The 10,150-nt window shown below is 35.8% G+C and overlaps 1 protein-coding gene across 2 annotated transcripts; it reads right to left on the reverse strand.

Annotated features, from left to right (window-relative positions):
• Nucleotides 1–7,561: 7,561 nt before the first annotated feature.
• LOC127856979 (uncharacterized) lies at nucleotides 7,562–9,844 on the reverse strand. Of its 2 annotated transcripts, XM_052393206.1 has the most exons (3): nucleotides 9,550–9,844; nucleotides 8,906–8,923; nucleotides 7,562–8,638 (listed from the first exon to the last, which is right to left on the reverse strand). In XM_052393206.1, the coding sequence occupies exons 1-3, from the start codon at nucleotides 9,698–9,700 to the stop codon at nucleotides 8,481–8,483; spliced, it is 327 nt and encodes a 108-aa protein (XP_052249166.1). In that variant the 5' UTR covers nucleotides 9,701–9,844; the 3' UTR covers nucleotides 7,562–8,480. The 2 variants fall into 2 exon arrangements, with proteins under 2 accessions (XP_052249166.1, XP_052249167.1); XM_052393207.1 differs by lacking the exon at nucleotides 8,906–8,923.
• Nucleotides 9,845–10,150: the final 306 nt, after the last annotated feature.

Below are 10,150 nucleotides of genomic sequence, written 5' to 3' on the forward strand. Positions count from 1 at the left end.
AAACGCGTTACTATAACTTGCATAATCAGAAATTTACAGACAATGAGAGATAGATCTACGTTTGTCAAATAAATTATTCATGAATGTTAATAATAATAATAATAATAATAATAATAATAATAATAATAAAATAATAATCATAAAATAATAATAATAATAATAATAATAATAATAATAATAATAATAATAATACACATGCGTTTAAACGGTCAATTATTAATCTATTTAATGTTTTCGGATTTATGTTTTGACGATACAGTGATATGCTTTAATAAACTAAATCGTGGGACAATTTTGAAAAATACTGCGATGCCATTAGTCAATATATAAATCCGAACATTAAGTGTTCTTCCCAATCAGGAGGCACAGATTATATAAACGCTTTTGTTATAGTTTTATGCAATATGCCGTATGTATATCTCGATGCAATGACGCGACACGTTTTTTTAATATTGAAGTTGAGCGAATTAGCAGACGATCTTGTTCTAGAGATTTTCACCGAGTTCAAGCCGGACCTTGAGGTTGACGATATTACATTCGCCAGGGAGTGTAGAAGGTAGAGGCGAAGTGGCAGAGTTCATCTCCTGAGCCATTCAAACCCATCGAGTCGGCGCTTACCACCGCAACCGAAAACCCCAATGTTCGAAGATGTCTTCTCGTTCTGCACTGCATGCCAGTATCGACAGCAACAGCGGAGAGGTCTTTTTCCTACAATGAAAAGGGTGAAGACATACCTCTGCAGCACCATGGGAACGGAGCGCATGCCCGGTCTTGCCCTGTTGAATATACACCGAGAGCGAGAGATCGATCTAGAAGAGGTCGTTGACGTTTTTGCCAGACGAAATGCGCGCCGTTTGGCCCTTTTATTTCGCGTGTAATGTAATGCATGTAATACAAGAGACCTTGCATTAATAAGAATGTATACAGTTTACGTGTATTGTTTTTTAAAGTATTTTGCTATATGTAGAGAATACAAGACGAGATGTAAGTGACTAGAGTTATTGAGTAAATATGATAGACATAGTTGCTATCTAACTAAAAGTTTGATATTTATCTTTATTTTGTCTTTTTTTTTTATTTGTGTTTTAACAATACGAATTAAGCTTTAGTTACTTTTATCCAAAAGTGTTATGTCCTATTTTATACCATACCATATCATGGTTTTATTTAGACATACATTAAATGATATACCCCGACATAATTCTAGAATATAAATCTTAAAGGAAAATAACATGTTTTAAAATCGAAGATAAACGACATCATATCCGAGTTTATCACGCCATATTTTGCACTATAATATTGTCTGAAACCTCTCTAGAATGAACGTACGGCTTCGTAGAGATAAAAAAAATCCGGGGGAGCATGCCCCCTAACCCCCTAGCATGCCGTTTGCGTACGCTGAAAATCAACCCAGCTACGCCCCTGTCGATCCGTAGGTAAACGTGCAAATATGATTTAATTTTTCTCTTACCAGAACTTTTGCGGTATATATTTGAACATACCCAGAGTATTAACACACCAAAACAAATCACGCGCGTTTACATTATATGTTATGTTAACGCGATTTGCAGATTCGTGTGATTTTGTTTTACTTATCAATGCGTGTGTTTGTATTCGTCACAATACTTTTGTGTAAATAAAAACGTTTTTTGAAAAGCCATATAAAATTTATCAATAAAAAAATGCAGATATATCTATTTTACACATTTTGTAAAGTGTATGTCATCGTTAATTTCTCACATGTACCCTAGAACATATTCCTGCGAAAGTAATCCTTTATACGAGCAACTACAAATTAAAAAGTGTATGAATCAGCTATATAATTTACAATCAAAAAAAGTTTGTCGTTCTGTTTTGAAACTAACACTTTTCAGTACACGTGGAATGTAAACATCATTTGAAGACAAATAATGTGACCTTTATTATAATGGTCTATAACATAAGTTTAATGGTAATATTTTTGGTGAAGAGAGTTTTCCAAAAGGTGTTGAAACGGTAAATAGTGGAGTGATATATGTCAAGGATCTCCTGTGTTTTTTTGCATCAACCGGAGTAAACCACGCCAGGTCGGATGACGTCATGACTTTTTTGAGAATGTCCACTTAAGGAGGCACTAGAACAGCATGATTCTCTTGAAATCAAATGAACAATTTGGAAAAAGATGAAACTGGTCTTTTTAAATGTAAACACTACATCGCCCGTTAAAAAAATAAATAAACGTAATATTAAATGCAATCACATTATGTATAGATTGTTCAAAACACTGTAATCAGAATAACATTTGCATTATACAAGTAAAGTTGCGGTATTAGACCTAAAACTTGACAAATTGTTGTTTCCAACACTTATTGTTTATAGAAACGCTGACAAAACTATTAATCAATACTTAGTCATTTTAAGTTTTTCGTTTTTTAATGATTCCTGAGTGAAAATCTGATTAACTATACGTTTGATTGAATTAAAGGTGCGGAAATATTTCATTGAAAAGCCCCTGCATCTAGTTACCCTTGTGACTGTCATGGCAATTCTGTCAGACTCCACATGACAGACTCTCCGGTAAAACAAAGCTTGTCCTCAACTCCTAAAATGCACTGAATGCTCCGGCAAAAACATACGTCATTTTGTCCAGTACGGGTTTGATGAATCTAGCATTTCTCAGCTCTGGTTTGAAGAAGTCTTAAAAGTCCTTTGCCTTAGTATAATCTGTTGTATTTATATGCTCCCTTCAATGCAATAATTTACAGTGTAAGGGTTGCAATTGTATAATATTAATGTTTTGGATGATTTTGAAAATGACATAATAATCGAAGTCTTTGATTGGTTGAACAAGCAGGTGAGGAAGAAGATGAAAGTGGCCAATGCGGAATGGATTTAAAATATATCAACATTGACAAAGAGATGATCACAAAAAGCAGTAAGAAGTCTATATAACCATCAAGGCTCTCATGAAGACCAGTCAGCCAAAGACTATACCAGATGATCATGGAGGAGAGGGAGAGGCCAAAGAAAAGGACCGAGTCTCTGATCATCCTTCTACCGAAAAACGGCTATGCGAGAATTAGCGCACCCTCAGCGTCAGCAGTACACCCAACAAAGTCATGAAACGAATCATCATCAAATGATTGAAAAGTAAGGAAGAGGAACTACTGGCGGAAGAGCACACTGGATTCAGAGCTGTGCGGAACATGGTGGAACAGATCTTTAAGTGCATATTCATCGTATAGAAACAAATGCAACACCAACGTGAGCTCTTACACAACTTCATCGACTTTCAGAACGATTTCCACCGCGTGTGACATGAAAGCATATGCTATGCTGAATAACAGAATTCAACATCGACACAGTGGATGTCCAACACGAGTATCTGCTCTCCCCGTCCTTTTTCACATGTGTATGCCAGCACGGGGAAGTCGAAGATCACAGTGAACAGCACGAACCACACCAGTACAGACATCCCTGTGAAAGGCGAGAAGCTGGAAGAAGTGACCAGCTTCCTAACATGCGAGAAACCCTATCCAAGGATGGTACAATTACCGTAAATGTCAGAATAAGAATTGCAATGGCGACCGCAGCGATGGGCCGACGGAGAAGGTTGTGGACAAGCAGCGTCATCAGCTTCCCCACCAATTACATGCTCTACAAGTACCTCGTTGTCTCCATCCTACTGTTCGGCTGCGAGACATGGACGCTTCACGCGGACACAAGAAGGAAGGATTTAGGCCTTTTAACTCATACGATGAGACAGCTCAGCATCTTCTACATGGAGCACAAGAGCAACGAGTACGTCTGGAACTTGACTGCAACACTATTGCTTATTTAAATTGGATCAGAAGTTTCATTGCATAATTCGTACGTAATCCAAGTTTTCCGATGCATACAACTGAGTTCTGCGGTTTCCTCCCAATCATATTTCATCTTTAGATTTGAAATTCGATGTTGACAACATACCTTTAATGGCAAAATGACATCAACTATTAAATGAAGCATATAACTAGTTTTTATTCATTGATTGAACTAATATAACTTAAATTATTTTCCATAAATCAGTCGATTAGAGAATAATCGATTACTTTTAATTCAACTGCTTTCACTACATTTGTAATGCTGTAAGCTTGTCACAAGTTATATTCTTTCAGAAACGCTTGCTTGTACTGTTTCTTAAGTTGATTTGTTTTGCCGTGTTCAACAGTATTTAAATATTTTAATTTTCAGTCTTGGCCTTTTTGACAGAGGCATGCTCTTTATAGCAGAGTGATGAACAGGAAGAAAACCTGGCACCGATCTCATATGCCATCAAAGATATATCCTAAGATCAAGGTGACACTGTCAGTGATTATGCGGATTGAATGTTATGTGTGACGGAGTTATGCTAATATTATACTTATACGTACAATGCATAAAACACGTATGAATGGCCGCAGTGAATACAGAGAGTAATATGTCATGATATCCATACACTGTATCGTCCGTCTTGTGTCAACAAATGAACTACACGACAGTTAGATATTGAAAGGTAGATTTTACCTGGTCAAAATTCAATTTCGCTTATCATTCTACACGTTCCGTTAAGAAAACGATGAACAATTAGCAATTGGGCCAAAACCACAAATCACGTTATTCATAAAAAGCAATACTTTTTAAGCAGAATTTAAAGTATTTTATTTATTGATCTTAATGATAACTACATGTACACTCCTTTTATTTCGAAACAAATCGCAGCGTGACAATCATGCTGACCTACTCTTGGTCTCGAAATGCTTATTTTGAAGTGTAATTTATTCAAAACAGCTAATTATGTTGTTGCTTTTTTATAAAAAATACTGATCATTCTTTCGATTTATCTACTAATACTTCTGTATTCCCCCAGGGTGACATATAGCAGTCGCACTGTATGTCCGTCTTTTCGTCCTTCCGGCAGTCTGTTTTCCGGAGTTTTTTTACGCAACGCTCTAAGATATTGAGGTGATATTTGGCATGTGTGCCTACCTACATGACCAACAGATGAAGTGTAAAAATCGTTTTGGTCCTTTGATTTTGACGAAGATACGGGCCTTTGACTGATCTAATTTTTTGGCAAGGGAAGTAAAAAGCTTTTCTCTATAATAACCGATTTCCGGAGGTTATTTACGCAGCGATCTCAGATATTGAGCTGATTTTTGGTATGTTGGTCTAACTACATGACCTACAGATGAAGTGTGAAATTCGTTCTGGTCTATTGAATTTTGGCGAAATTATGGGCCTTAGACTTAGAAATGTTCAATATAATAACTTTTTTACGGAGGTTTTCTACGCAACGCTAAGATATTGAGCCAATTTTTGGTTTGTGGTTCTACATGACCTACATGACCTTTAGATGAAGTGTGCAATTCTTTCCGGTCCATTGCTTTTTGGTGAATTTATGAGCCTTAGGCTTAGAAATGTGTCTATAATAACCGTTTTTCGAAGGGGTTTACGCAATGCTTTCAGACATTGAGCAAAATTTTGGTATGTGAGTCTACATACATAAGCTACTGGCGAAGTGTTAAATGTGCTACGATCCGTTGATTTTTTACAAAGATACAAGCCTTTGACTGATCCAAATTTTTGCTAAGGGAAGTAGTAAGCTTTATTTTTATTTTTATTTTGGCATGTGCAAGGTCTATTTTTGACGAGGGAAGTAATAGTTTTTAAAGAGATATAATCCAAGCTAGGAGCTTCTTTCAATAGAAAGTAAAAGGCACGGAGACTATAGAAAAAGTAGAATATTTACCATTTTCCGGATGTTTTTTACGCAACCCTTACATATATTGAGCTGAGTTTTGGTATGTGACTCTACACACATGACCTACTGATGAAGTTTTAATTTCGTTCCATTCCATTGATTTGTTGCGAAATTTTGGGCTTTGGTAAAAACTATACAAGGCTTGGTCCAATTGAGGTATCCCTGAATTGCACAATTTCAACAAATGTTTTACCTGGTACCACCTTTATATTCGCTTCATAGGATGATTTTACATCGCCGTTTAAAATGTTCGACGACGGTTTAAATGAACAACGAATTCGTTTGAAGTTTATTATGTATTGTGGAAGGCACATGGCGATGTGTGATAGTTTCCACGAGATTTCGAAGTCAGTTTGTCTTTTAAAAAAAAATCATATTGAGTTATTTTTTTGTTGTATAGGGTGAGAAACGCACGGAAATCGCCATCGAATATGCTTTCTATGATCAGCTGTCCTTGTGGATTGCCTAGCTCGCCCTCACAAACGTAGGGGATATCACCTCGCGTGACCTTATTATTTATTACCTGCCTTGCCATAGTCAGCTATGGTATTCAAGTTGTTTTTTTCAAAAATTAAATTTACAAGTTAATAGGACTATGAATTAAATGTGTCGTTTTTTGAAAGTTTAATAGCACGTGATGTAGATCAATGACAGTATATTTACCAATATCGGTTAAATATTATTACGCAACAAGATCGGTTTTCATATTTTCCATATCATTTGAATTGTATATATATCAATGCAACTTCTTGTAAGATTTCGTCAAACATCTATTCTATAGCGTCTGTGTTACTTAAAAGCCCATCAATACTCAAACTCAACGAATATTTCGAAAAATAAAGTTAAAACGAAACTAATCAGTATTCCTTATACACGTCCGTAAATCACTGCCGCCAACCACCTCTTTTTTTACGATGCATTAAAAACTGAGCCCATGCAACTTCCGAGGTGGCGCTAAGGACCGGATGTTATAAAATTTCAGGAATAATTCAACAGGGTGAGTAGGTCTTATATGTTAATTTCAACATATTTCGCATTATTTTAAAAATTGGGCAATGTAGTGCGATTCAGCGCAGAATAATTTATCTACAAATGTACAGAAACATACAATCACAATCCATAATGAAACGACCTTTAAAAGTTGAGGCATGGCGGAGTTTTTGTTTAAAAAGCAAATCGAGGAATTTCGTCTGTGTGGCGAGCAAATTCCAACCGATTAATTCGCTAACGACATAAAACGATTGCTTTAAACATATACTAGTTGCTACATGCACCAACACATTGTCTTGTTGCAGATTTAACAGATACTTTTGTATTTTTCCAAAAGAGATTGAGCAAATGCCAAGCAGGTGGCGCTTATGGCATGAGATGGCGCCAATGCACGATATATAAATCACCACATGACTTACATATGATAGATACTGTTCGTTTTTATTCTATCAAAGACCAAGATTAAAATCTGTAAATATATAAGTCACCAACTCAATTAATTTAGCAACCTGCATAAAACCTATTGCACGATGTAAATCCAAAATATGTACAACTCAATAAATCCAATACTTAAATTCCCCACATTCTAAAAACATTTCTGCTACAGCAAATGTGTTTTTACAGTAAGATAGTAAACGAAATACTGTTTAATTGTTACGGTACTTCTGCTTGGAACGATTAGATTTGTACCCTATTCCAAATGCTTAATTTAATAAAACACATACGTCAACGAATCTTAATGAAGTATAAATACGTGGATTGTTCCCACTAACATCTCCAAAAATAGGAAACAAGTAGTTCGGTCGTTAATCGTTAAAATTTGTATAATACTCAAGTTACTTTCCAGTTTTATAGTATATTCAAAAACAGAATTCTTCCAAATCTCTTTGCATCAAATGTTTCTTCATAATAATCTAGACTGCTTTTAATTATATTTTACTATGATCGAGTTAAGAAACACATATCGAAAACTCAACCTGGGATACCACACACAAAGTGTATGGTCGGCAACAAAAATTATAATAACTTAAAATGTGCCAAGACGCCACCTCCTGTCATTAGCGCCACCTCCTTGGCATTGGCTCCATCTCTAATGGATGAATGCAAAATTATCTATTAGATCGTCAAGCCACCAATGTTTTTCTACAGGCTACAACTTGTACACGTTCGACGCGATGGTTTGATGTCGATAGCAGTTTCATTGGATGGAAATTTTCTCGTCACAGAGGCAAAATACATCGATTTACTTTTAAAAACTTAACCATTCCACAACTTATAAATGTCTCCACGTTTTCAAATGTGTGGATAAATAAATCTTTGCTGAATCGCACTACATTGTCCGATTTCAAAATAATGCGAAATGTGTTTTAAAAAAACATATAAATTCTGCTCACCCTGTAGACGTATCCGCGAAAGTTAAAAATAAACGGTATTTAGCGCCACCTCGGAAGTAGAGTTTGCTTATTTATCAATGCATCACAAAAAAGCGGTGGCGCCCGTGATTAACGGCCGTGTTATATCAATAGCCACAATTTCACCGCTAGGTATAGTCTGGTAACTATATTAAACGAGATACAAAATGTTCGTTTTTATTTTGTGTGTGACAAGATTGATCCAAACATTTACGAGCGAACGCGAGATTGGCTTCGGGCAGCTCGAGAGAACAACGTCGTGCTTCCGACTGGTTAGAGAGTTCTGTTGTATTGAGGACCGATGTGTGTCCGTGCGTCTATACTATCTCCATATTGGGCCTGGTTCTGTTGGCCGATGCGACTGGTACTGTGAATTTCTGGGAGATGTACAGCTCTGTCCAGTCTGTCATATTGAACACCTCAAACGGGAAATTTCCGGGTTGCCCAACGTTAAATGTGCAGTCTGGTTCAACAACTGAAAATAGACACATTGATAGTGTAGAGGTCATTAAATTGAAAGTCGAAGAAATATGCATATTGTGTTGCAAAAAAAATGTGCAGACATTTAAAGCATAATTATTGAGCTTTACAATTCAATAAACGTTTCTGATAAAACACTGAAACTGATATAATAAATTGTACTATTTGTAAATAGTAAACTGTATTTTTTTATTTAATTAAAAAAAAACACTTCATATTAGTTTGCGAAACTTGTTTTTAAATCCAGTTGTTTCCCGCTTACCCAGAAGCTTTGAAGACTCTGAAAATAATACAAAACACAATTTTACAAAAAAAATGAGACTACCAACCAGTCTTAACAAATCACGCTACAGAAAGTTTAGTAATGTTAACATGTCATGCTAATACAAATATTCTTCCTTCAAATATTTTTTGTAATAAGAATCGATCATAGAATATAAACGTAATTATTCATTTACTAGTTTTGATATTGTTTTGATCATCAAAAAGGAGCATCTCATGACAGTTAAAAGACATGCTGTGTTTTATAAAACTAACGGGTCATTATTGGATGATGGTTTAATGAATACATCAAAAGAACTATGCATGTATTGCGGATTATCTTTCAGTAAATTATATCATTAAAAGGGCTTTTTCACAGATTCTGGCATTTATTGAATTATGTCATTAAATGCTTTATATTAATATATGTAAACAATGGATCTAAAAAACTCCAGTAAAAAACAAGAATACAATTAAAGAAAATGAAGTAACCCTCAACTGGGCTGTAACCACCGACCCATGGAGTAAAAGTCTATCGCTTAGGCCACTCGACCATCCGTGCTCATACAATCATTCGATCTTATATATGACATTAAATGCATGTTTGGTAAAACAATATAAATCTTCACGAGAATGGATTCTTACTGATTTTTAAGAAGTACACCACAGCAAATGTCGCTCCCGCCAGTACTATGGTAACAATGGCATTGGTCAAAGCAATCAAGTAGCATCTGTTCTTGCTACGTGTACTATTGCTAGGTGTACTATTGCTAGGTGTACTTGGGGGTGTCCGCATCAGTGCCACCTATCTCTTCGTTCACCTCTACCTTTCGCGTTTCATCTGAAAGAATAGCTACCATGGGTAGTTACGGATTTAGAGGGCTAGAGTCCTTAAATATACAAGTATGTAGTACATTCTGTATTCTGACAGACCCCAGCAAACACCCGACGTTGAATAGACGTCGAATATTGGTTGAATTACGGTCGCGACGTCGGCAACCAAAATACAACGTTGATTCACCGTTAGAATGACGACGTTTAAACAACGTCGGGAAAAGACGTCTATACGACGTTGTTTTTGGTCATAAAATAACTATGTTGAAGAAAAGTCTACCCAACTGGCATGTAACGTTCAAATAACGTTACGATTAAGTTCTATTTAGGTTATGATTACACAGAACGTTCTCGGAACGTTTTCAAAACGTTGTAACAAAAATAAAAATATCAGTACTCGTAACTTGTGTTG

This window comes from Dreissena polymorpha, chromosome 14, assembly GCF_020536995.1.
Source record: "Dreissena polymorpha isolate Duluth1 chromosome 14, UMN_Dpol_1.0, whole genome shotgun sequence".
In the NCBI taxonomy this organism is placed as follows: Eukaryota; Metazoa; Mollusca; class Bivalvia; order Myida; family Dreissenidae; genus Dreissena; species Dreissena polymorpha.

Coding starts and splice junctions, on each gene's coding strand:
- LOC127856979 (XM_052393206.1), bottom strand. CDS start 9,700: ATGCGGACACCCCCAAGTACACCTAGCAATAGTACACCTAGCAATAGT.